The following is a 25,594-nucleotide window of genomic DNA, read 5'->3' as shown; positions in this document are numbered from 1 at the left end:
TGTTTTCACTAGGTATTAGAGCAAGACTTTGAACAGTAGAAGCGTTGGAGACTCTGGTCTGTTGCTTGTTTAGTTTCCATGTTTTTGTTCTTAAATTTTGTAAGCCACCTTGATGTACTCTGGGTTCAAAGCCAGTCAAGCAATTTTTTAATAAATGAAATAAATGTATTTAAAAACCCAACAACTGTACTGAATACCGTTCTCTAAAATCAGTGGTTTTCAATAAAGTCCTCAGAACAAAACCAGGCAGTAAGGTTTTCAAGATATTCACAGTGAATATACATGAGATAGCACATGCAAATTTATCTTCACTATATGGAAATCTTTCTTATGAGTATTCATATGAACATCCTGAAAACCAGTGCTGGGTAAGGAGTATTCTGAGGAATGGGTGGAGAACCACTGTTTGATTAGTGTGGCTTTTACATACTTGAAGCAGACTCAGACTACATTTCTTCCACTATTTACAAATGTCAATATTTTGCTTTTATCCAAGGTTCTTATGCAGCCTATACACTCCAAATTATTTTACTGATTTTTAAGTTGCAAAATCCAAAATCAGATAATCATATTTAAACAAAAGTTCTCTAAATATATTAGGTATCATTTTTCTTCTTATCAAGGCTGAGCTGTTTTGGTTTTCTGTAAAAAGAAATAATGCTGTTACTTCTACTGAAATGTTTACAAAGTTACATCAGTGCAGATTTCAATTCAAAGCATCAGTTTGACAAAAGTTCTTTATTTTGGTAACTGAAATGTGCCAGTACAACAATTTACAGTATCCATCTGAATCACAAGTGGTGCTTACAATCTCTATTATGAGGTTCTTCAATAAACAAGCATCTTCAAATACTTGCAAAATTATTTTCATATTAATAATCTCACTGTTACAACAGCAAACTGCTTCCATCCAAAAAATTGCTTCAGAAATTCTGCAATCTATAGTGCATGTGACTAAAGATTAATGTCCGGGTTTTAAGCAAACTGCTATAAAATATTATTTGAGAGAGATTGCGAGAAGATGATAAATTTGGTTAAGTCTCAAGCTTTTATTTATATCAAGTGATTAGATTCTATTTATGTACACGATATATAATAATCTCATCACTATTGTTTAACAACAGACGTAGCACATCATATTGAAATAGCCCTTTTCCAAAAACAAGGTTGCCAGTCTTTGTCCATTATTGTTGTGCATTTGGATGCTGTCCAGTAGTGCTGTAATTTACCATTTAAAAAGAATGGCCACATAACAGCTAATGGGCCCAGATGGCTCTCAACCACAACAGGCCTAGACCTACCCCAGCTTCCAGAGTTACACTTTGCTTCCTTCCTTCTTCTGTGACTGTTCCATTATCACTAAAGGTAAACAAGAATTTCACACAAAGCAAAGGAAGCTATGCCCAACAACCAACCAAAATCTGCAGATATTTAAAAGTGGCATAGGACATTTTAACATGTAGTTATTTAAAGCTGAGCTGATTCAGTCAATGGACACTCAGTTCTACATCTACGCAGATGATGTGCAGCTACTGATACCCAACGAACCTGACTTACCTACAGCCTTTAATAACTGATTACCTGTCTAACATCAATTCAAGAATAGGCTAAACACAACAAACTTTGCCTGAACTCAAGTAAAACAGAGTTTCTCTGGGTCCCTAACACAAGTGGATACATACCTGACATCAAAATCTCTTTTGGGAGGTATGAACTCTCCCTGAAATCACAAGTCAGGAACCTTGGAATACAGTTAGATTCAACACATACTCTGATTCCCCCAAATTCATGCAACCTTCAAGAGCTACTTCTACTATTTGCGACAGCTATGTTGCCTCTCTCTCCTTACATCGAGAAGGTAAATCTTATCCCAGTTGTTCATGCCATGATAACATCAAGACTGGATTACTGCAATGCACTATACAAGGGTCTGACTACAAAGGGCTTGAACCAGCTCCAGTTGATTCAGAAAGCTGCAGCAAGACTCATAGAAGGTTGCAAGCGACGTGACCACATCATACCATTTTTGCAAAAACTTAATTGGCTACCAGTACAATACAGGGCTAAATTTAAAACTCTGTCTGATCTTCAAGGCCTTTAAAGGAAATGGCCCCAAGTACCCAAGGATGATCCTCTATACACCGCCAAGGACACTAAGGTCCTCTCAAGGACTATCACTAACCACACCCTCTCCAAAAGACATTACATGTGATACCCACAAGCGAGCCTTCTCTGGAGTAGCCCCCACACTCTGGAATGCACTCCCTGAAAGGCTCCACTTAACACAAGACTATCTCTACTTCAGGAAGCAGGTGAAAGCCTTGAATGGAAGAAGTAACTAACTTGTTAGTCTCACTCACACTCACAAGGAGTGACATGGGCTGCACATACTGCAGCAGGACATGTTTATCCACTCCTACCCTAGCTGAGATAATATTTAACCATTTCTGTGACCTCATGTGCAACCTTACTTTCTAACTCTTCTTATTCTCTTACCTATCTATATATTCCATCTTTGCTTATACTCTTCACTATCAATTAAAATGTTCTATTACGTATTGTGTTGACATGCCATACTATGCCATACTTTGTATTGTTATTTGAGTATTTTTACTGCTGTAAGTGCCTATTGTTAATGTTTGATCTATTCTTACTGTACACTGCCTCGAGTGAATTCCTTCAAAAGGACGGTAAATAAATTCTAATACATAAATAAATAAATATGTAGTATTACTGGTCAGCATGAAACCATACAATGTTAATATTAAGCACCAGTTTTAAGAGGTATTAGCAATAATGATAACTCTGCCCACCTTTTTCTAAGTGTGGATTCACAAACCTTCACAACTCTGATGACTTCCTTAGCAGTGCGTCGGAATTCATGCATTCTGGCTGCAACTAGAAGGGCTACAGAAAGAACAAGCAATAGTAATGTTAGAATGAGCATGAGTTTAAAAAAGGCCCAACCTGCTATCAGTCACACAAATGCCACTAGTTGGAATAAGTACCTAGTAATAAGTGTTGTCCATTATAAACGCTTGTGATTACTGCAAGCTAACATGTGTTAGAAGCCAGTGTTTTAAAATAAATTGAGTGCAGTACCTAAATTTTATACAGAAATATCATGGATGTGATTGGGAATACCTTTTGAAGGAAATATTATGCCTTATCTGATAATTTTCTTTTCTTTAGTCAGCAAAACTGTTCTGCACAAATGGGTTGTTATCTATTCCTACCACCAGGAGAAGATAGAGAAAAGACTGAATTCTACCAGTGAAATTACTGGTATAAACTGTGGTGCACCCTGGAAGATTCCAGTATGCATCTGCCCAAGCAAGGTCCCTGCCTAACGAACCCATGCCCCATCAACCACTGCAACTGCAACAAGCGAGCAAAACACCACAAAGTGGAACTTATTACCCCACATATACCACGGAAAAGCCAAATCTAGCTACAAATAATTTTTTTTTTGTGCTGAGCAACTGAGAGAACACAGTGCACAAGATTAGGATCTCAAGTGAGCCAATTCACAAAAAGGCTCCAATTTAAATGGGGAAAAGGACCCCAGCAAGCAAACTAATGGTTCCTTTTTCTTTCATTGGTCCTAAAACCCGCCAGTTCTTCTCTGTTGTTTCCAGCATATGTATAACACAGACCATATCCAGAACCCTGGGCCAAGGTCTTCCAAAGGAGGGACTGCAGAACGGTTTTGCTGCCTAAAGAAAAGCATCAGGTAAAGCATAATTTCTCCTTTTTCAGCATCAGCTCAATCGCTGTGCACAAATGGGATGTACCAAAGCAGATGCTACTGGGTGGGGGAAGACAAGCCCCCCTCCCCTGAATGACAACCCTGCCAAACTCTGACTAGGCTCTGGCCAGCATGTCCAACCTGTGATGTTCAAAAATGAATGAAGCGACGACCATGTTACCGCCCTACAAATCTCCTCAGGGGACACTGCCCAGGTCTCCGCCCGAGCCCTGGAAGAGTAGGCCTTCAGCCCCTGAGGAACCAGTCTATTCTTGCTGATGTTGGCAGATTCAATAGCCACCTTAATCCACATCACAATGAAGGTCAAGGCCTCTTAACCCTTTCAAGGGCCAGAAAAGCACAAAAAAGTGATTGGAGAGAAGAAACTCACTCGTCTCCTTCAGGTACCGGAAAAGAGACCTCTTGACACCCAGCCAGTGAAGCGTTCTATCTGTGGCCACCGAATCCCCCTTCACAAAGAAGGGCAAGCAAATCTCCAGATACACATGGAACAGAGAAACCACCTTCAGCAGAAAGGAGGGAACCATCTGCAAAGACAAGGAATCCTCCAAAAAGGACAAATAAGGGCCATAACATAAAACAGACTGAAGTTCTGAGAAGTAATGGCCACCAAAAACACCACCTTAATTGTGAGTCCTTAATGGAGGCCGAATGCAAAGGCTCAAACAGAGCCTCAGACAGCCCCCCCTGAGCACCAGATGAGGTCCCATGACAGAAAAGAAGTCCAAAGCGGAGGGCGCACATATGCCACTCCCTTCAGAAACTGCACTACCTCTCTATGCAAGGCCAGAAAGATGCCATTCACTTTCCCCAAAAACTGGAGAGTACTGCCACCTAAACCTTCAAAGAGATCAAGGCCAACCCTTGGTCCAGGCCCTGCTGCAAGAATCCCCAAATTTCGGTGAACCTGAGCCCTCCAAGGTGACAACACGTGCTCTGTTAATATGGATCTTGTAGGACATGCTGGACATGGCTATAGGACCATATCACAGGCTGAACAATAGTCTGTCAGACTGTGTGTTGAACTAGGCCTCAAAAGGTTACAAGGACAAACTGAAAGATGCTTGCAATTGTACTTTTACAAGAAATGCTTATGTGACAGATGGGCATTTACCAGAAATGCTCATGAGACAGTTGGTCTGTTTTAGGCCTTGGAATAGTAGATAATGAGGAAGTAGAAGTGTTTTGCAAGCACTATGCAAAGAAACAGAAATATGATTTCATTAGAAAATAGTTTATAGACCCAGCTAATTTTTTATAGTCCAACAGGTGGTAGGGAGTAAACGAAACCTGTGGTAAGAATAAACAGAACATGTGGTTATGAGGACATTGATATCGCAAATAAGAATGACCCTAACGACCTGCTAATAGGTGAATTTACTGTAAATGTCAGATTGAGCAAGATTTGGTCACTAACAGTAAATAAGTGCTGAATTATGGAAAATCACTAATGCTGAGAAAGTATTTTGATAATGCTGAGATAAAGGTTTTTAATATTAGGTACATTTGTAATTAACAGAAATAAGTATGACGTAAATGCATATGATTTGAAGGGTATATAACTGACAGCTGAAATCATTAAAGATTAGAGAAGTAATACTGTGGATCAGCCTTTTGCGTCCAGTTTACTACTTTCTATGAGAAAAAGCTTGTGGACTGTCTTGATTGATTAACTCTGATTTGATGTAGTACCTGAACTGAAACAATCACATGCCAGTGTAACCCTAATTGGTAAGTTTAAATAAAATGCTTATTCTCATATAAATAACAGCCTTCTGAGTCTGACTCTCCTTATTTTAGTAACTTATAAAGCAGTTTTATTTGTAACAATGTGACAGTGGTGGACACTGATAGCATTTAGATAATTCTGTGTTTATGTTACCTGAAGGAGGTCAGACAAGTTGGAGTCTATTCAGCTCCCCACAGCAGGACTCAAAAACATGCCAGACCCTGACATAGGCTAGGAAAGTAGAGGACTTTCAGGAATGAAGCAGTGTACAAATCACTGCGGTAGAGTACCCCCACTTCTCCAAACGTCTCCTTTCAATGGCCAAACCATTGATGTATGCCACAGCCGTGGCATTGTCCAATATCACTCTGACCACCTTGCCTTCTAACAGTGGCCAAAATTCCAGGAACGGGACGGGCTCTGAGGAGTAACCCCTCTCTATCGCCTCCAGGACCCACTGATCAGAGGTGATGCAGGCCCACTCGTCCCAGAAGAGGAACATTCTGCCCCCCATCAGGACATCCAAGGGACCTGGTGCACCCTCACTGGGTGGGCTGGGCAGGTGATGCTCCTCCAGAGGAGCTGACATCACCGGACTTGCAAAAACCACAAAAGGAGCCCTGTCTGAGGGGTTTGCCCTGACTCCCTCTCCCCCCACTTGAGCTGTGAACACTGCAAGATCAAAAGCAACCCGCCCCTTTGGAATGCCCCTTAGAAACCAAGGTGCGCTGTGCCCCCTTCTGAGAAAGAGTAGGGAATCTGACAGGATGAGTCTTCCCCATATCCTTCCCCAACTTCTTGAGGTCCTTGCCAAAGAGCAAGTGCCCCCTAAAAAGTTACTGGCTCAACTTCTTGGAGGCTGCATCCGCCTTCCAGTGTCAGAGCCACAGCCACCAGCGCCCCACCACCAAAGTGGCCAGCGAGCAGGAAGCAAGGCAGACCAGACTGTAAAAAAAATGTCTGCTAAAAAGGCTGCTCCAGACTCCAAGCGCGCCACCTCTGAGGACTCTGGGACTGCTGCAACCACCACTGCTTGGCCGGCACGATGTAGCCCTCGCAGATAGCCACCTGGATGCCCCAACCAAAAAAGTTGCTGCTCCACTTTCTTACTGTGGTACTCCTTGAGGGCAGAACACCTGTGAACCGAGTTCCTTCACAGGCTCAGTGGGCAGGGGACACTCTACATCAGAATCTGGAGGGGACAGGGAGTCAGAGGACGTCAAAGAGGACTTCCAAATTCCCACATCTGCCCCAGAAGGCACCGGCACCTCCAGAGGCACGCCTTCTGCCCTGCACTATTTGGCGCCCAGAGTGCCCCCTCCCTCGAAGAGGAAGTCCCACTGTGTGCAAACAGGGCCTGCTTGACCAGAGCCAAAATCTACCCAGGGCCCCTAGGGTCCCCCACCAGGCTTCCCAACAGAAGGGCCCAAGAACCCCACACTACCTCAACCCCAGAGCTAAATGGAACAGGTTTCTGCTGGATTAAAACAGCTGCAGGAGAAACCTATGAAGAGAAAATGGCCATGGTTTCCGCCAGAGACATCGGAACTTTGCTTCCAATGCCTTGGGAGGAGAGGCACAGGCGGACCCCACAGGGTCCCCTCTCCCCCCCCCCCCCCCCCCGGGTCGTTTCTGAAGTTGGAAACAGCCCATTGCAATTGGGACAAACAGAATTAGCAGCTGTACAAAGCTGCCAGCCTTTGCAGGAGCCACAGTGGCTGCCCGCCAGCATTCCCAACTGCGTGGAAGGCAAGGGGGGGGGCTGCGGAGCTTCAGGGGGGCAGCCCTGATGCTCCCCTAGGGTGCTAATTGGGAAAATCCCTCTCTCGCAAGTAAAAAAGGGATTTTCCCCAATTGAGCTCTGTGGTTTTTTTTTTTTGTTTTTTTTTACACAGCTCTTAAAGCTGCAGTAGCAGCAAAGGTCAGTTCTATTCCTTAACACAGGGAAGAGCTGACTCCAAAAAAATTTTTTTTAAAGGAACCTGAAGTTGCAGAGGAGCCCAAGGGGAGTCCGCCCCACAGGGATGCCAGGGCAAGGCAGAGGTGGGGGGATGGGGACCCACACTTCTGAGAAAGATCCCAGGGTACCGAGCCTGAAGATGCAACCAGTAACACTATCAACTGTGAACTGGGGGCTGCAGAGCCAAACTCCACGCTTGACTAGACACAGAACAAATCTGTAAGCCTAGAAACACCCCTTAGACTCAACCATACTGTGTGGTTGTGACCAGTAAAGTAGGTAGCTAGGCCAGAGACTCGGGGGCACAGAACAGCAACATACCGTCTTACTAGAAGGTAGAGTAAAATACTGGAATCTTCCAGGAGGCACCACAGCTTATACCGGTGTCACTGGTAGAATTCAGTCTTTTCTCTACTTCCACCTGCTGGTAGCTGTATTTTATTAGTATGTAAACCGATTTGTTCTGTGTGCCAGCTAAAGTGGTATAGTAAGTGTAAATAAAGAATTACAACACATTTGTGCAGAATGGTTGAGCTGACGCTGAGAAAATAAAATTTGTCTTAAATAAAACTGCTAGATATTGGAACATTTCTCAGGTGACACTACACTGTTTAAAAATTTACCACATGCAACATTTTTATCCCCACTTGCTGAAGTTCAATTTGTTATGTTAAATTAGATACGCATGATCAAGAAACTAGTGTTTCAAGTCAGGTATTTATGAATATGAACCCTGATTTACTGCCACCTGTCAAACACAGGCAAGTACAGTTGTACGAGCACAAGACATGCCATGTTGGGTCAGATTAAAAGGCCCATCAAACCTAGCATCCTTCAATAGTTGCCAGCCTAGCATATTTCAAAATTATTTCTTGAGGTTCCCTCCCATTCCAAGCTCTGCTCGACTAATAGTTATTTATGGACTTCTCTAGAAATTTGTCCAACTTTCTTTTAAACCAACCTATGTTAAATGCCTTGACTACATCCTCTTGAAATATATTTAACAATTTGATTTTTCATTGAGTGAAAACACATTTTCTCCTATTTGTTTTAAATCTGCCACTTGTTAGTTTCACAGAGGGTCTCCTAGTCCCAATACTGTCTGAATGCATCAATAACCATTCCTCATTTACCTATTTCACATCAACCATTATTTTGTAAGCCACTATCATATCCCCTCTGTCATCTCTCCCAAGCTGAAGAGCCATAATCTTTTCAACTTCTCTTCCCAGGGGTGTTATTCTATCCCTTTTATTGTTTTTGTTCTTCTCCATTCCTTTTCCAGTTCAACTATATATATTTTTTTGAGATAAGATGATTGGAATGTCAAACAATAGTCAAGATGAAGTTGCATCATGAATCTATAGAGATGCACTGTTTTATTATTCATTCTTTTCTAAAAAAAATTCCTAATTTTCCATTTATTTCTTGATATCAGCTATGCACTGAGATGATGATTTCAAGGAACTGTCCACAATAACTCCAAGGTCCTTTTCCCGAATGGTGACTCCTAATGTGGAACCTAACATATATGTAAAAAAAAAGTGCATCAATTTGCACTTGCCCAGATTAGAGAAAAGGAAAGGGGATAGAATTTGATATACTGCCTTTCTGTGGTTACAATCAAAGCGGTTTACATATTATATACAGGTACAGTGCACTCCATTTAAGTGCAAGTTGGATAAGCGCATGCTCTGTTTAACTGCATGCCGTATTTCGGTCCCATTTTTGGCGCCATCAATTTCTATGGGGACAAACTTCGGTTTAGCGCACCACTGATAAGTGCAAGATTCGCTTATATGCATGGTTTAAGACCGCCCCTCTGCAGGAAAGACTCCGCATAAGCGCGCGCACGAAATACGGAAGCCGATTGGCGCATGACAACCAACGAGATTTCAGATTTACTGCCCCTTTAACTGCCACAGGCAGAATAAGTGAAAGAATGTTGTTAGAGTGTACACTGGGGTCATCATCGTCGCGCAACTGTAAGACTAACACTGGCTGAACGAATAGAAGTTCTTAAAAAATTAGAAAACAAACAAAGTCAAGCATCTATTGCTAAAGAATATGGTGTCAATCCCAGTCAAATTTCACATATCTTGAAGCAGAAAGACCAGCTTCTGGAAGACTGGCAAAACAATACAAATCCACAACGGAAACGAACATGGGCGGGAAAAGTTGAGGAGGTAGAAGATGCTCTTCTTCGATGGTTTTCTCAAGTCAGGAGCAGACAAGTTTCCTGTCAGTGGTCCACTGCTTATGGAGAAAGCTAATCAGCTAGCTGAAAGTCTTGGACTAACTGAATTCAAATCCACTGTTGGATGGTTGGAAAGATGGAAGGAGAGGAACAACATAAAATTCAAGGAACAGCATGGTGAAAAACAAGATACTGATGACTTTGGTGCTGAAAATTGGGTTGTTTCAGTTCTTCCTACCATCTTGAATGAGTTTGCACCTCATGACATTTTTAATGCTGACGATAACAGATTCTACTGGTGAGTGATTCCTGATGGAACACTTGCATTCAAAATCTACAGGAGGTAAAACGTCGAAGGACCGACTGATGATCCTCCTTTGCTGCAATATGGATGGGAGTGAGAAGTTGGAACCAGTCATCATTGGAAAGAGCAAACAGCCCTGTTGCTTCAAGAATGTTAAGTGACTTCCTGTGTCATACGAGGCTAATGCAAATTCATGGATGACTGGGGAAATTTGGAAGCAGTGGCTAAAGAAGTTAGACACTAGAATGCGGGCACAAACGCGTCAGATTTTGTTGCTTTGTGATAATTGTGTTGCACACAGGGATGATGTCAGGCTGTCTAACGTCAAGGTGGTCCAAACAACATTATCGGGCTCTTGTGCTACGTTGTCTGATGAGCGTTATGGATGACCAGACTGGCAAGGATAAACGTGCTGTTGAACTGGCTTGTAATCTATCACTGTTGGATTCCCTACATATGCAGAAAGATGCCTGGAATCATGTTACACAGGCAACCATTGTGAACTGCTACAAGCGGGCAAGCTTTGTTAAGAACATGGAGAGGGACGAAACAGATGCAGCTGTTGCAAACTCGTCAGATGAAGAGGCTATTGACATCCCAGCCTGTGTTACTGAAGAGGAGTTTCATCATTACGTAGCTGTTGATTACGATCTACAAACAGCTGACGATAGCACTGATGTCCAGATATGTGCCTACACGCAGGCAACGGCTGATGATAAAACAGATGATGAAATGAGCAGCAAGGCACATGCTCACGAAATTCAACAACCTCCTGTCACTTTTGCAAGAGCGCTGGAGAGTCTCAACACCATGCGGGCCTATCTGGAGGCCACTGGATGTCAGTGCTATGACAGTTTTTACCATCTGGCAGACGTAGTCTATGGAACTCACAGACACAAGAGTGTACAGAGGACTATGACTGATTACTTCAAGTAAGCTTAACGTCAGTTAACGGAGACTGTATACTGTACGTATAATAAACAGTACTGTACATATGTTCATCAGATGTCAAGCTTCTTTGTGTCACAACGGTTAAGTGCACACTCCGGTTAACTGCATGTTTTTCTTTGGTCCCAGACCCTTGCACTTAAGCGGATTGCACTGTACTTATTTTTAACCTGCGGCAACAGAGAGTTCAGTGACTTGCCCAGAGTCACAAGGAACTGCAGTGGGAATCAAACATCTCCCCTTATTCTCAGGCCACTCCTCTACTCTTTCATCTACCTCTAACTCTGAGAACCCTGCCTCAAGTACTCTAGTTGCCAATTCTATGTTGAGCAAAATAGTGGTCAAGCCATGGCCCCAGTGACCCAACCCATTCTGCAGCCTATGTTTTAACTACTTTGAATATTTGTGTCATCTGCAAAGTTGTTATACTAGAGCTCTCTTCCATAATCCTGTAATTGTAGCCCTGAGTGGACTCCTGTCCTCTTCCCCACTGCCCCCAGGACCTGCTAGTGCTATATCTGCAACATCACAGCCTTGACTGGCCCAGGGAGCAGAAGACCTGACCCAGCAGTAAAATCCAGGTCCCCCCCACCCATAAAAAGTACAGAGTACTGCCACAAAGTCAGTGGGCTGACCACAAAGTGTTAAATTTAAATCAAGTGAAGGAGTAGTCTAGTGGTTAGTGCAGTGGCCTGAGAACCTGGGTTCAACTACCACTGCAGATCCCTGTGATTCTGGGCAAGTCACTTAACTATCCATTGTCCCACATACAAAATAAGTACCTGTATATATGTAAACCACTTTGATTGTAACCACAGAAAGGAAGTGTATCAAGTCCCATCCCCTTTCTCTTAATAGCAAGTGATTTGTGCAGCACTCAGTTAAGGACATGGCTTTGATTTCAGCTCAAGTGAGAAATAAGTGATTTTAAAGGAGAATATCATCTCATTCAAAGTCTTGCATTGTTTCATATATTTGTCTTCCCCTCAGATCTTTCCAGCAATGGAATCCTATGCTAATTTAAGTAATCTTCAACATGAACAATCTCAGTGTTCTTATATATTCAGTGAAATGTGTTTTGATCACTAAATTTTCGGTTTGCTTCAAAGGTACAGAGAAGGGGGACAAAAATGATAAAGGGGATAGGACGACTTCCCTATGAGGAAAGGCTAAAGCTGCTAGGGCTCTTCAGCTTGGAGAAAAGATGGCTGAGGGGAGGTATGACAGAGGTCTATAAAATAATGAGTGGAGTGGGTAGACATGAATAGTCTGTTTACTCTTTCCAAAAAAATACTAGGACTAGGGAGCACGCAATAAAGCTATAAAGTAGTAAATTTAAAATGAATCAGAAAAAAATTTTCTTCACTCAGTGTGTAATTAAACTCTGGAATTTGTTGCCAGAGAAAGTAGTAAAAGCCGTTAGCTTAGCGGGGTTTAAAAAAAGGTTTGGATTGCTTCCTAAAGGAAAAGTCCATAGACCATTATTAAAACGGACTTGGGGAAAATCCACTGCTTATTTCTAGGATAAGCAGCACAAAATGTATTGTACTGTTCTGGGATCTTGACAGGTACTTGTAACCTGGTTTGGCCACTGTCGGAAACAGAATGCTGGAATTGAAGGACCTTCAGTCTGTCCCAGTATGGCAATACTTACGTACCTCAAATGAGATTGGGTAAACTAGAATCCATGCATTAAATTCAGTCTTTAGCAGGGTGAGCCCATCACTATGGAACCAGCTGCCTCTAGAAGTAAACAACCTACTTATTTGTGATTCTGTAACTTGCTCAAAGTCTGTATTTCTGAACAAGCTTTTGAGGGTCAACAAACATCCACTGAGGGGGCAGCTATTTTGATTCATTTTCTGGAGTCTGGTTTAGTGAAGTGTGATGGGGAGGGGAATGTGGGTTTCAATATTTTAACCATCAAAAATGCTTTCAATTGATTATGTGCATTGTATTAATTATTTTAAGACATTTTGATGTTACTGCTAAATGCTGGCTTATCAATTTAAAATTAATAATATTAAAATGTTGAAGTTATAAGACTTATGGTCAGAGGCAGCAAGACAGCCTGAACTGAGTGGTTCTAATTTGCAATTCTGTGTCATTCTGCTAGGTTACATATTCTGAAGCTTTATTTTCAATAAGTGCAGTTCTATAAAAATCACTCCAATTAACCATTAGTGGACGATTTGTAAAAATCAACTCAAGAGGAGACACTGCTGCATCTGCGTGTGTTTCTGCAGTTTCTGTAAACTTTGCACAGATAGGAACTGTGAGGGTGTTTATAGAACACTGCCCCTTACCTTTCCGAACAGTCCCCCGGTAGTCTGAACCACCTTAAAACCACTAGTCCTGCCCAGAAAGCCAGTGAGACAAAAGGGGTGGAGCCAAAAGGTCAGGAAGCAAGAAATATACAAGGCAGGGACAGAGTAGAGCTGAGTCCAAGGAGGTTAGATTGAGAATAAGAAATGGCATGACGTCAAAATGTTGAAGCCAATTAGATTTGTATGTTTCCTCTCCCCTGCACAGCCATCATCCACGTACACTCAAAAAAAGCAAACAAACCTATAAGCTGCTGCATCACGTTGTCGCTCTTTATCGTTGGTAATATTTTTATTTAATCTCACTTATATTTTCAAACATGCCAGCTTGTGCAGTATACGGATGTACACAGAGGACGTATAACAACAGAATAACTTTTCATAGGTAGAGTAGTAATTTGTTATAAATCGTAATCAGCGTATCATTTGGAGGGGCTAGTTGGGAAGGCTTATTTTCAAAGTACAGAAACCTATGGAATTTTGTAAGTCTAAGTGCTTTGAAAATACGCCTTATAGGGACATCCTAGCAAGTGTTATATTCGTGCACAGATTGCTTTCTCCTGGTAAAGGGCCACTAAAACAGATGACGTTATGAGAATTTGATGCTCAACATTCAGTTCCTATATAACTATTTACTAATATATTACATTTATATCTACATTAAACATGAATTAGGTTGAAACCTGGGAGCATTATAATATTTTTTTTCTCGTGCCTAGATCAAAAGAGAAAGATAGTTTGTTGTAACTTGCTCCCTTTGGTTTGTGGAATACAGTAGTATATTATAAAAATGCACTTAATATTATTACTACTATTTAAAAACTGAATGAGGGCAGAGCTACCTTCATGCAGAAGTTCAGAGTCAATCTAAATGTGCTAACAGTTCTGTGATCTATACATTTTCCAGTTCTGTGATCTATATTTATTTCTTCAAGTCTGTTTGGTTGTAAAAGACTGTTTTGTTTTGTTTTGGGGGGGGGGGGGGGGTTAATCTTCGTCTCCCAGCTGTGTGTTTATATATAGATGAGTCCCGGGAATAATGATGGCTAAGGGAAAGCAGCAGTATGGCATTTATGTTTTCCAAATGGTGATGCATAGGTTGATGGAATGTCCTTGTTGTAAGACCAGAGTAAATCATTTCTTAGCTTCTTCTTTAAAATTAATCAAAGAGGAACAAATCTAGTTGAGGGAAAATGAGTCAGCATGAGCTCAGCAAACAAAATCTAGCCTTAAAACTATTAGCTGGTTGATATTCAGCAGAAGTTAACCAAGTCAATGTCAAACTTCCTAATATGATTTGATAACAGCATATTTTTCAGTTACTACCCAAATGTGAACACAATTATAATGCTAATTAATACGTTTTGGATGTTACTGAATTCTATTAGTCTGTCTGACTGTATTTCTGGTTTTGGCACAGTATAGGTCATCACAAGGACAAAATATAAGAAAACCAATGGACTGCATTAGGGGCTGTTAATATATGGCCTAGCTTTGGATCTACCACTGGAATAGTGAGGGCCAAGGCTATGAAGCCTAAGATAACTAAAGTACTGACTAGGCCAAATATCTGTAAAAAGCAGGTCTGAACCATGAGTTCTGACACAAACTGGTACAGCTGTCACTTTAAATCAGATGAACAAAATGGAGTCTATGAGTTTTGTATAAAAGGCAGCAGAGGTTATACAGGGTTATACAGAGTTCTTAAGATGGTGTGAAAAGTATGTGAAAACTATTGCAACAGGGAACAGGTGTCTCAGAAATGAGATGTGAAAAAAAGAACTTGTTCCCAAAACATACTGATAAGCCCGCGTGGGAACGTATCATCTCAGAAATTGAGAGCTAGGTTTCCCACCATTGACTTCTATGGAGAGGTTGTGTATAAAAGAGGGGACAATCTGCCATAGCTTTGGTGTCTGCCCCAACGCTTATCTCAGACGGCGAAGCTCTGTCCGATTGTACCAAGAATCTGTCTGCTGAATGTACCTGATTAAAGTCTGATGTCTGTATTTGTACCAACTTGAAGACTTGTCTTTGGGTAAGAAATAAAATGTATCTATCTATTTAAACCTATCTCTGTCTTTATTCTATCTTCTCTTTACCTTACATTTAGTTTACAAGGCAGATCACATACACTCAGTTTCTGGAGAAACTTAGACAGAATTTTAATGAGCATTATCTGGGAACATAAATGGCACAGAGTATACCTAGATCCAGGAAGACAGAAAGCAGTAGTTATGGGAATTAGAATTCTATTACAGCCCCTAATGCAAACCCAGAGCAGACCTCCTTGTGATTGGGTGACAATGGAGGTTGGAGAAACCATGCAGAACCTGTTATGTAAAATAGGTATCTTTAGTCCCCCGTGTGATCTGGAGTCAGAAAGAGGTCCAAGAGGGGGAAATTAAAACAGGGCTTACAGCCAATTTAGTTATATTTAAAAAATGAGAGATCTGCATGAAAGAAAATATTTATTTTTATTTTGACTTATGAAAACCACTTGTCCCTGAAACACGCTCAAAACACAATAATCCATTTGTACACAAGAGAAGAGGTGAAGATGTGATTCCGTGTGCCCCAATAAAATGAAAGTTTAATTTTACTTCCAATCTCTTGATAACACCAGGTTTCCCAAGGCAGATTACAACAACAGTTAAGATGAACCCATCAGTATACAGGATATCCTCACTGAAATTTGGCCATATATTACTGTATTGAACAGTATAGAAAAATGAGAATAAATACAACCTTCATTAGTGCTGTTTCTACCAGCTACAATAATTTATGAAGCTGTTTTAGCGATATTCAGTTTTTATTTGCTATGTGATATTCAGTTTTTATTTGATATTTATATCTACATATGGGAAGCTTTCAAATAAATTCAAAAGCTGTCACGTCTGTGGCAGTGACCACCCTCAGACTTACCTTATTTCTGGGGGTCAGCGTCTAAGCTGGATTCTGCCTATCCTTTCTGGAGTAGTTTTCCTTCTGTGTGCTGGCTGCTTCCAGCATGGCTCTAATTACTCCACTGTACTGCACCTGGGGGTCCTGCCTGAGTTAGCTCTACCTCTGTCTCCAGCCTGGCTCAATTTGCTCCTCTGTGCTGCACCTAGGTATTCTAAGTCTCTCTATGTTCTGTGTGCGCTCTGCCTGCTCCTTGGTTTGTGCTCCTCTCACCCACTGGTGGCCAGAGCCATTGGCTGCCATAGTTTGTCTTACTGTTCCTACCCGTTCCAGACTTTAGCCCAGACTGGTCCGGTTCTTCCAGGCTGCCGGACTTGTCTCTCTTGTTTGTGCTTGGACAGCCTCCGTAGTTGCTTACTGATGGCTGCAGCTGCTCCTCGGGTGTTGGAAGGGCTTTATTAATCACTTAGAGACTGCAGTCTTTGCCTTTGCATCGTCTAAGGTCCCTGGTATGTTAGAGTGCTCTGTGCACTGCTACCTTGTCCAGTTCAGTGTGAGTTTCTAGCTTGTTACTAGTAGCTTGGGCATAGCTTTTCTTGTTGGCTTGTGTACAGCTTTACTAGTTCTCTGGTGTGTTGTGTGAGTTCCTAGCGTGTGACTAGTTAGCTTGGGCATAGCTTTGCTTGTTAGCTTGTGTACAACTTTACTAGTTCTCTGGTGTGTTGTGTGAGTTCCTAGCGTGTGACTAGTTAGCTTGGGCATAGCTTTGCTTGTTAGCTTGTGTACAGCTTTACTAGTTCTCCTGTGTTCTGCTTAGTGTGAGTTTCTAGCTTGTGACTAGTTAGCTTGGGCATAGCTTTCTTGTTAGCTTGTGTACAGCTTTACTAGTTTTCTTGTGTTTAGCTTTCTGGTTTCCCCATGTGTGTTTTCCTTTGCTTCTGGAGCTTCAGCCCTAGTCCTGTCCGCTGCCAGTACTCCTTGCTACTGGAGCTCCAGCCACAGTCTTGCTACTTGACCTGACCATTGCCTGAATCTGACTACTCTCTGCCTGCTGCCTGACCCGACTACTGCCTGAACCCGGATATTCTCTGCCTGTGGCCAGACCTGACTATTGCCGGAACCCGGACATTCCCTGCCTGTCTGCCTTGCTTTCGCCTAGATGCCTGGGGGCACTTCTGTATCCTGATTCCTGTTGTTCCTGCTTGCTAGTTCCAGTTCCGGTTTTTCTGTAAGCCCTGCCGGCTGCCCGAACCTGAGGGCTCAACCCTCAGGGAACGGTGGCTAAGCGTAGGTGAAGCTTAGGTCCAGTGTGTTCCTGTCCAGCGGGTTCCGGTCCCGTGTGTTCCAGTCCAGTGGGCTCCACTCCAGTGTGTACCAGTCCAGTGCGCACCCGTCTGGTGCGTTCCAGTCCTACGTATTCCAGTGCAGAACTCCAGTCCGGGGTCCCAGTCCAGCCTTGCCTCGTCTCTGCTTTGAAGGTGACCTTGCCTGCCACTGCCGCTCCTCGGCAGTGGTCCAAGGGCTCACAAACCCAGTGCTTCCAGGGAAGAAGCCTGACAAAAGCTGTCAAATAAGTTTAAAAAAATCTTTTGTCTTCCACCTTTTAAGGCACTGCCTATCCAACTGGAACAGCTTTTGACTTTTTACAGATGGTCCACGCATAGGCAGTGTTATTTCTAATAATCTTTTGCTATTGTTTTCAGGTGGCCCAGGGAAGGAAGAACTGAAGCCCCAGCATATGCTTTTACAACATACATTTAGCTACATATGGTGACCTGTCTGAGGTAAGCCAACCTTTTGATTTGAAGACTTAGAAGCCTTGCTCTAAGGTCTGGCTGGAGCCAGACATGGAAACCTAGCGAGAAGCTTAAAAACTGTGTTCGGGGCATGGCAGACACATGCCATGGACTGTGGTTTAGGCCCTGTCAGCCACAGTCTCATGTTGAGATTTTTCACAGAATTAAAGAGACTTTACCTGATCCTGTAAATTAACAGGCTTCAGGATTACGTGAATAAAGTGCTTGCCTTACTTTACAACTTTGTCCGGCTGTGTTATTTTGAAGGTCTGCCCTCAACCCTCGCTCACAGTATCACAGGAACCTTATAGCCCACCTTTGGTAGAAGCTTTTGTCAGGCTTCTTCCCTGGAAGCACTGGGTTTGTGAGCCCTTGGACCACTCAGCTGTTTATCACATATGGTATCCTTTGCCTTTAAGGGGCTCTGTACATCTGCATACTTGTTTATTCACACCAGTGCCAATATAACTGAGCCAGGGTCATTTTTTTTTTTTTTTTGGGTGGGGGGAACAATCAAAAACAAAATGTCATCTCCATGAAAAATGAGTTACCATAGACTTGCAAATTACAGTTTGATCAGATTCTATATACAGAATAATGAGCAGTAGCCGCATTGTACTATGAAAATGGGATGAGCTAACTTAGCCCTTCAGTGTAAAGCTGTTTACGACCCTAACTCTTTACTTTCCTTATACCCTATTTTACCATATCAGTTGCCATCTCAGAGGCTTTCCCTAAACCTAACAGTGGGAACATGTGATCACCTCCTAGGCAACTGTAAATGCCCAAAAGAGTGAAGTGGCTTTATCTAGAGAGAAAAAGGTCCTGACTACTTACTCCTGTACCATCACCACCAGTCTTTATGCTAAAGATGCTTCCATATACTGACTGCCAGATGGCAGAAGGACATTGAATTCCAGATGCTTTTTTTTTTTTCTTAACTCAGAATATTTGTTCATTTGCTTTACATACCTGCACCACAAAGTCCTGAGGGCCGGCGTCCTGTGTGCATCCAGTCTCTCTTCATCCTCTGTAATAGTCTTAGAGCTGTCATTGACACTTCATGGTTCTTATCCCCAAATTCTAACATATGTGCAAATCGAGGAATATACAAACATGGGTCTGCAATAAAACAAGTTACATTCTTTTAAAAATTCATGACCACTATTTTATTTTAGTTCAATATTTTTTATTTTAAATTACAATGTAGAAACAGCAACAGCTCAAAATATGAAAACTCCCTCTTTCCCTGATTACAGCAGGCAAAAAACAGCACAAGCCACCAACCTGAACATTAAAACTCTGTCTTTATAGATTTCATGATTGTTTCACTCTCTATTAAGAACCTATATATTTACTTCATTCATATAAAGAAAACAGTCATATTCCTAACGGATGAAGAAACTCTTCCAGCACGGCATGTTTCAATATTTAAAATAGGGTATTGAAATGTTATTAACTTTTGAGATTGTAACCCTCTGGAAATGAGGAAAATACTGCCATGTAGTAACATTGATATAACTTCTGTTAATAATTAGGCATAAGTTGGTCAACATAGAAATATAATTAGTACTTGGACAAACATTATAAGTCCTCTACAAAAACATTTTTAATAACACGACAATAATAATAAACATGGTGAAAAACTGCCACACTGTTTCATTACTTTCATTATTCACAGAGGGTTTTTTAAAAAGCATGCTGCTCACCTGTAAGAAGTGCTTTCTATAACCAGCAGGAATTATTAGGCACACAAGTGGATGCATCTTTATCATCAGTATGGAACAGCTCTCCCAGTTCTCAGAACTTAAGGTAAGATTCTGAGAATGTGCAGCCCTTCCTGTGAATAGCATTCTCTTTTCCTCAGCTGGATCTGTAGCTCAAAAATTTATACAACTCTCACAAAGTTGGGAGGGATTGTGTGACAGATCAATCCCGCTGACTGTGAAAAACATCTTATACAAGTGAACTGAACAATACTTTCTCCATTGACAAGAGTTTGACTTCTAGGATCAGGTTTGCCCAACTGTGAACTACAAGTTGATACCGAAAGAACAGCCAGTATAGCTCAACCAAATGCACAGTCTCTTACTATGGACTCCTCCAAGCAGCAATGAGCGATAAATGGCGCCTTGCGAACAGTATCCAGCAGAGCTACAGTAGCTGCAGTGGCTTTCATCTAATGAGATTTTATGTTAATATTTAGAGGAGCACCATTTGATCCATAAAAGAATTGAATGCAGAATGCTAGCCAATTTGCTAAAGTTTGCTTGACGACAAATGCCTCTATTAAGATCAAAAGGAGAGAAAGAGTTGCATAGATTTCTGATTCTGTTAGAGACAGTGAGAGCCTGTAATGCAGAGAGTATGAAAGGCTCTCTCACATGGATTATTTTAAGGCTGTGGAAAGAAGCTAAGAAGCATTGAGGTCGATATTCACTCGGTGGTGGGGCAGTGGCGTAGCTACGTGGGGCCTGAGGGGGCCTGGGCCCCCATAGATTTCCTCCTGGACCCCTCTCCCGACGACCCTCTCCCCCCGCAAACCCTCCCCTGCCGTCGCCTTCCTTCGGTTTTGCTGGCGGGGGACCCCAATCCCCGCCAGCCGACGTCCTCTTCGTCCTACAGACAGTGAAAAAAGTCTTCGTTCTTCTGTTGCATGCTGACGTCCTGCATGTTGTGCATGCAGGACATCAGCATGCAACAGAAGAACGAAGACTTTCACTACAGGACGAAGAGGACGTCTGCTGGCGGGGATTAGGGTCCCCCCGCCAGCAAAACCGAAGGTAGGCGACGGTGGGGGAGGGTTCGCGTGGTGGGGGGGGGGGTCGAAAGGGCGGGAGGTTGTCAAAAGTGGTGGCGGGTCAGCAATGGGGGGGGGGGGGGTCGGCGGCGCCGGGGTGGGGGGCTAAAATGTGCCCCCTCACCTCAGGCGCTGGACCCCCTTCCCACCAAAGTCTGGCTACGCCCCTGTGGTGGGGAGCTTTTTGGGGGGGGGGGGGATATACAGCACTTAACTGCATAAGTGATGCAGTATAAAGATGGGACTGACTTTTGTGCAGTCTGATTTGACCACCAAACTTACCCCCCTGTTTACTAAGCTGCGCTAGCGGCTGCCATGTGGCAATGCCGACGCAGCTCATTCAAAGTGCTTGGGCTGTGTCGGCATTAGCACGTGGCTTAGTAAATAGGGGGTTAGGCTTATAATTACTGAATATCAGCACTTACCTTGTACAAGTGCCAACTCCACCCATGAAGTGCCCACAAAACAGTTAGCTTTGAGTTTAGCAGTCAGTGGTGATATTCAGTGGCACTAACCAGTTAAGTGCACCTGAATATCAGTGAATAGCCCATTATTTCTTCATTAACATGGAAAAGTTACTACTTTGGAAAAAAATTGACATAAGTTTAAAGAATTACTTTGTTATGATGAAACTGAATATATGACTCACTGGTAACTAAGGTTTGAAGCTGAATTATTCTTCTAACCAAGGTAACAGCTACTAAAAAGAGTACTTTCTGGATGATATATATATTGTTTATTGTTCATTATGAACTTGTTATACCGCCTATTCTGGCAAGCAAAGCAGATTCCATTAGCTTAAATGGCAGCTTCAAAGCATTTTAAGGATGACATTAAGATCTCATAATGCAGGAGGCTTCTGTGATAGTAGTTTGATATAAAGAAGTCCCTTCATTAACATTAACAACATTACTTGTATTCTACTATATACTTTGCAGTTCAATGTGGATCACATTATAAAGAAACTGGACATTTCCAGGAAATACAGTTTTCAATTCATACATTCATATACAATTACTATATTAACCAAAGATACGGCAACCAGAACTGAACGCAATACTCAAGGTCATAGGAGCCAACTTTTCAAAATGATTGGGGGGGTACTGAAAAAAAATTTTTTTTTTTTTTTTTAACAGGTGGCGCATTCCCCCCTCCCGCTCCCCCGTCCGAGTTCCAGGCCCTCTCTCCCTCTCCTCCGAGTTCCAGGCCTGCCCTCCCTCCAAGTTCCAGGCCTCCCCCCTCCAAGTGCCAGTCCCAACCCCAGCCCGACCTCGTCTCCCACAACAGTCCTCCGCCGGTCCGCCCTCGCCTTCCTGCTTGCCGCCCAAAATTTTAAAACTCATCTTACCTTGGGCTCCCCGAGGCAGCAATGAAAGGCGAGTAGGCTCGGCGCTTCAGCCTTCCCTTCTCGCCTTTCACTGCTGCCACCGGGACCCCAAGGTAAGACGAGTTTTAAAATTCTGGGTGGCACGCAGGAAGGCGAGGGCAGACCAGCGGAGGACTGTTGAGGGAGAAGAGGGCGGGCAACGGGCAGGTCGGGCTGACTGGGAAGGGAACTTTCGGTTCCAACTTCCGGCGGGTGAAAATATTGGGGGTGCTCAAGCACCCACAGCACCCATGGAGTCGGCACCTATGCTCAAGGTGCAAACACACCATGGAGCGATACAAAGGCATTATAATATTTTCGGTCTTATTCACCATCCCTTTCCTAATAATTCCTAACCTCCTGTTTGCTTTTTTGGCTGCCGCCGCACACTAAGCAAAAGATTTCAGCATATCATCTAAAACGACACACAGATCTTTTTTTTTTAGCACTGACCCCCAAGGCGGGCCCTAGCATCAGTTAACTATGATTCAGATTATTCTTTCCAATGTGCATCACCTAGCATTTGCCCACAATAAAATTCATCTTCCATTTGGATGCCCAGTCTTCCAATTTCCTAAGCTCTTCCTGCAATATTTCACAGTCCGCAGGTGTTTTAACAACCTTGAATAGTTTTGTATCATCTGCAGATCTGATCACATCACTCGTGGTTCCGATTTCCATATCATTAAATATGTTAAATAGTACTTGTCCCAGTAAAGATCTCTGCAGCACTCCACTGTTCACCCTCTTCTATTGAGAGAAATTACCATTTAACCCTACCCTCTGTTTTTTGTCCAATAACCAATTCCTAATCCACATCCATATATTTTCGGATCATGTTATGAGTGCAGAGAGCAGGCCAGAAAATTATCCAGAGACAAGAGACATTTAGACACTATCTGGATGATCAGACCTAAACTAAAAAGCGCAATGATCATACTGCGTTGTTGGTCACTTGAGCGTAAGACATTTGAGCATGCAACACTTAACCACAGCTGACACAATAGCATGTGACAGCTTCAACGTGTGTCAGTTTGTCAGGTGTAACATTTCAGTGTGTGTCACTTGAGCGTACATCATAAACACCTGTGACACTTAAACGTGGATCACGTGACTAAGTATCTCTTAAAGGGGCCCATAGGTTAAGCAAGGCAGCCATGCTGGTCGGGGACATGGAGATTATAAGTTCTCTATAGGCGAGTCAAAATATACCTAAACGGTTTTTCTTACCATTTCTCTCAGAAAAACAAGTCCACTTTGAACTGGAAATACAACCAACAGTGTTGCAATGGTAGTTTAAGTACCTCGTTGGATTATAATGCAATCTTGCCTGATAAAACTCAAGCTACGGATTCTCGTCTTTTTGCTTTATTAAAAGATATTTCGCTATAATTTAGCTCCAGAAACTTATATTATGGATTTAGAGCTTGCTTCCAAAGCAGACTTCGAGGAGGAACTCCCAGATGTCAATATTCAGGGATGTTTTTTCCACTTGACTCAGTTCGTATGGAGAAATGTGCAATATAATGGACTAACTGCAGCATATACATGAGAATGAAGATGTTCACCGCATGGTAAAGTAACTGTGTTCTCTGGCATTTTTACCTGTTCATGAAGTGCCCAAAGCTTTTAATGATATTCTAGACGAAGCTGAGTTATTAAATCTTAAGATTTCAGATGTGTTGGACTATGGTAAAATTATGTCTTACCTGATAATTTTCTTTCCTTTAACCCCAGCAGATGAATCCAGGAACTGGTGGGTTAAGTCCGTCTACCAGCAGGTGGAGATAGAGATAAACAAAGTGAAGGCAGTGATGCCAGACAGCCAGCCCCTTTCTCAGTTAGTATGTCATTCATAAGCAGTAACCAAGGCAAGAATACAAAACAAATAAAAAACCATCCTCACTATTAAAAACAGAGAACCAAACAACAAACTTCCACTTGTTCCACAAACAGGAATCCGTTTCATGTCCCCATATCTGTCTGAACTCTGCAAAAAAGAACCCGGAATGAAAACCATCTACTCCCCGCGGAAAACGAAAACAGTCGGCTAAGCTAGGGAGGGATCCTGGATTCATCTGCTGTAGTTAAAGGAAAGAAAATTATCAGGTAAGACATAATTTTACCTTGTCACCTGCAGCAGATGAATCCAGGAACTGGTGGAATGTACCAAAGCAATCCCTAAAGTAGGGTGGGAAGCCGACGCTCCCCGCACCAACACTCCCATCCCAAATCTCGCATCTTCCCGAGCAGACACGTCTGATCTGTAATGCTTCGCAAAAGTATGACGGGACACAAAAATATGACAGGCCGCCCAACAAATCTCTTCCAGAGATAAGGTAGACGCCTCCGCCCAAGAAACCGCCTGTGCTCGAGTAGAATGGGCCTTCAGGGCCACTGGAGGCGACCAGCCATGTAACATATACACCACCCCAATGGCCTCCTTAATCCATAGAGCAACTGAAGCCTTAGAAGCCGCCTCACCTCTCCTCGAGCCAGCCAAGAGCACAAAGAGATAATCCGAGTGATGAAATTCGTTACAAACCTGCAGGTATCTAAACAAGGCTCTCCGCACATTCAAGAAACGAAGTAACGCAAACTCTTCCAGATAATCCTCTCATCGAAAGGAAGGAAGATAAATAGCCTGAGACATGAAAAGCCAAAACCACTTTTTGGCAGAAATGACGGCTCTGTCCAAATCGACACCACTGCTTCAGAAAACTGCAAAAAAGGATCTCGGCAAGACAAAGCTTGAATCTCCGAAATCCTTTGAGCCGAAGTTATGGCCACCAAAAACACTGTCTTAAGTGTAGGTCAACATTGTGGTGTTGATCAAGTGCCATACCCACCAACATATGTCAGACTGAAAGCCCACCTCTTTAACATTGCTTTTGACTCGTAACCACTTGTAATCACTCGCCTCCACCTACCCTCCTCTTCTCCTTCCTGTACACATTAATTTATTTGATTTGCTTACTTTATTTTTTGTCTATTAGATTGTAAGCTCTTTGAGCAGGGACTGTCTTTCTTCTATGTTTGTGCAGCGCTGCGTACGCCTTGTAGCGCTATAGAAATGCTAAATAGTAGTAGTAGTAGTAGTAGTAGTAGTAGTTGCAGCGTCGCTACGCATACTGGGAGTTCATGTGTTCCGGACTTAACCCACCAGTTCCTGGATTCATCTGCTGGAGTTAAAGGAAAGAAAAATATCAGGTAAGACATAATTTTACCATAGTCCAACACATCTGAAATCTTAAGATTTAATAACTCAGCTTCGTCTAGAATATCATTAAAAGCTTTGGGCACTTCATGAACAGGTAAGTCATCTAGGACTGCTGGAGTCAGTCAAAAGCTCATCCCTTGCTTTTGCTGGGGAGCAGCAGGGGCCTTAGGCACACGCTGTTGACATGAACAAACATGCTGGAACAGAGCCTGAGCAGGCTGGCAAGCCGCAGGAGTGTATCTACGCCTAGAACAGTAATAGGGAGCACTCCGCGACT

At 42.6% G+C, this 25,594-nt stretch overlaps 1 protein-coding gene across 2 annotated transcripts in view; it reads right to left on the bottom strand.

The window, feature by feature from the left end:
- The window catches only part of BRF1 (BRF1 RNA polymerase III transcription initiation factor subunit), a 329,398-nt gene that overhangs the window by 140,464 nt on the left and 163,340 nt on the right, over positions 1-25,594 (bottom strand). For both annotated transcript variants that reach the window (XM_030214801.1, XM_030214803.1), the window contains exons 6-7: positions 18,904-19,053; positions 2,814-2,907 (exon numbers count right to left, since the gene is read on the bottom strand). In XM_030214801.1, coding sequence (XP_030070661.1) covers positions 2,814-2,907; positions 18,904-19,053 — 244 coding nt within the window. The remainder of the gene's footprint in view (positions 1-2,813; positions 2,908-18,903; positions 19,054-25,594) is intronic.

The sequence above is a fragment of the Microcaecilia unicolor genome, chromosome 9, assembly GCF_901765095.1.
Source record: "Microcaecilia unicolor chromosome 9, aMicUni1.1, whole genome shotgun sequence".
NCBI lineage: Eukaryota > Metazoa > Chordata > Amphibia > Gymnophiona > Siphonopidae > Microcaecilia > Microcaecilia unicolor.
This window is presented reverse-complemented; position numbering and strand designations above follow the sequence as displayed.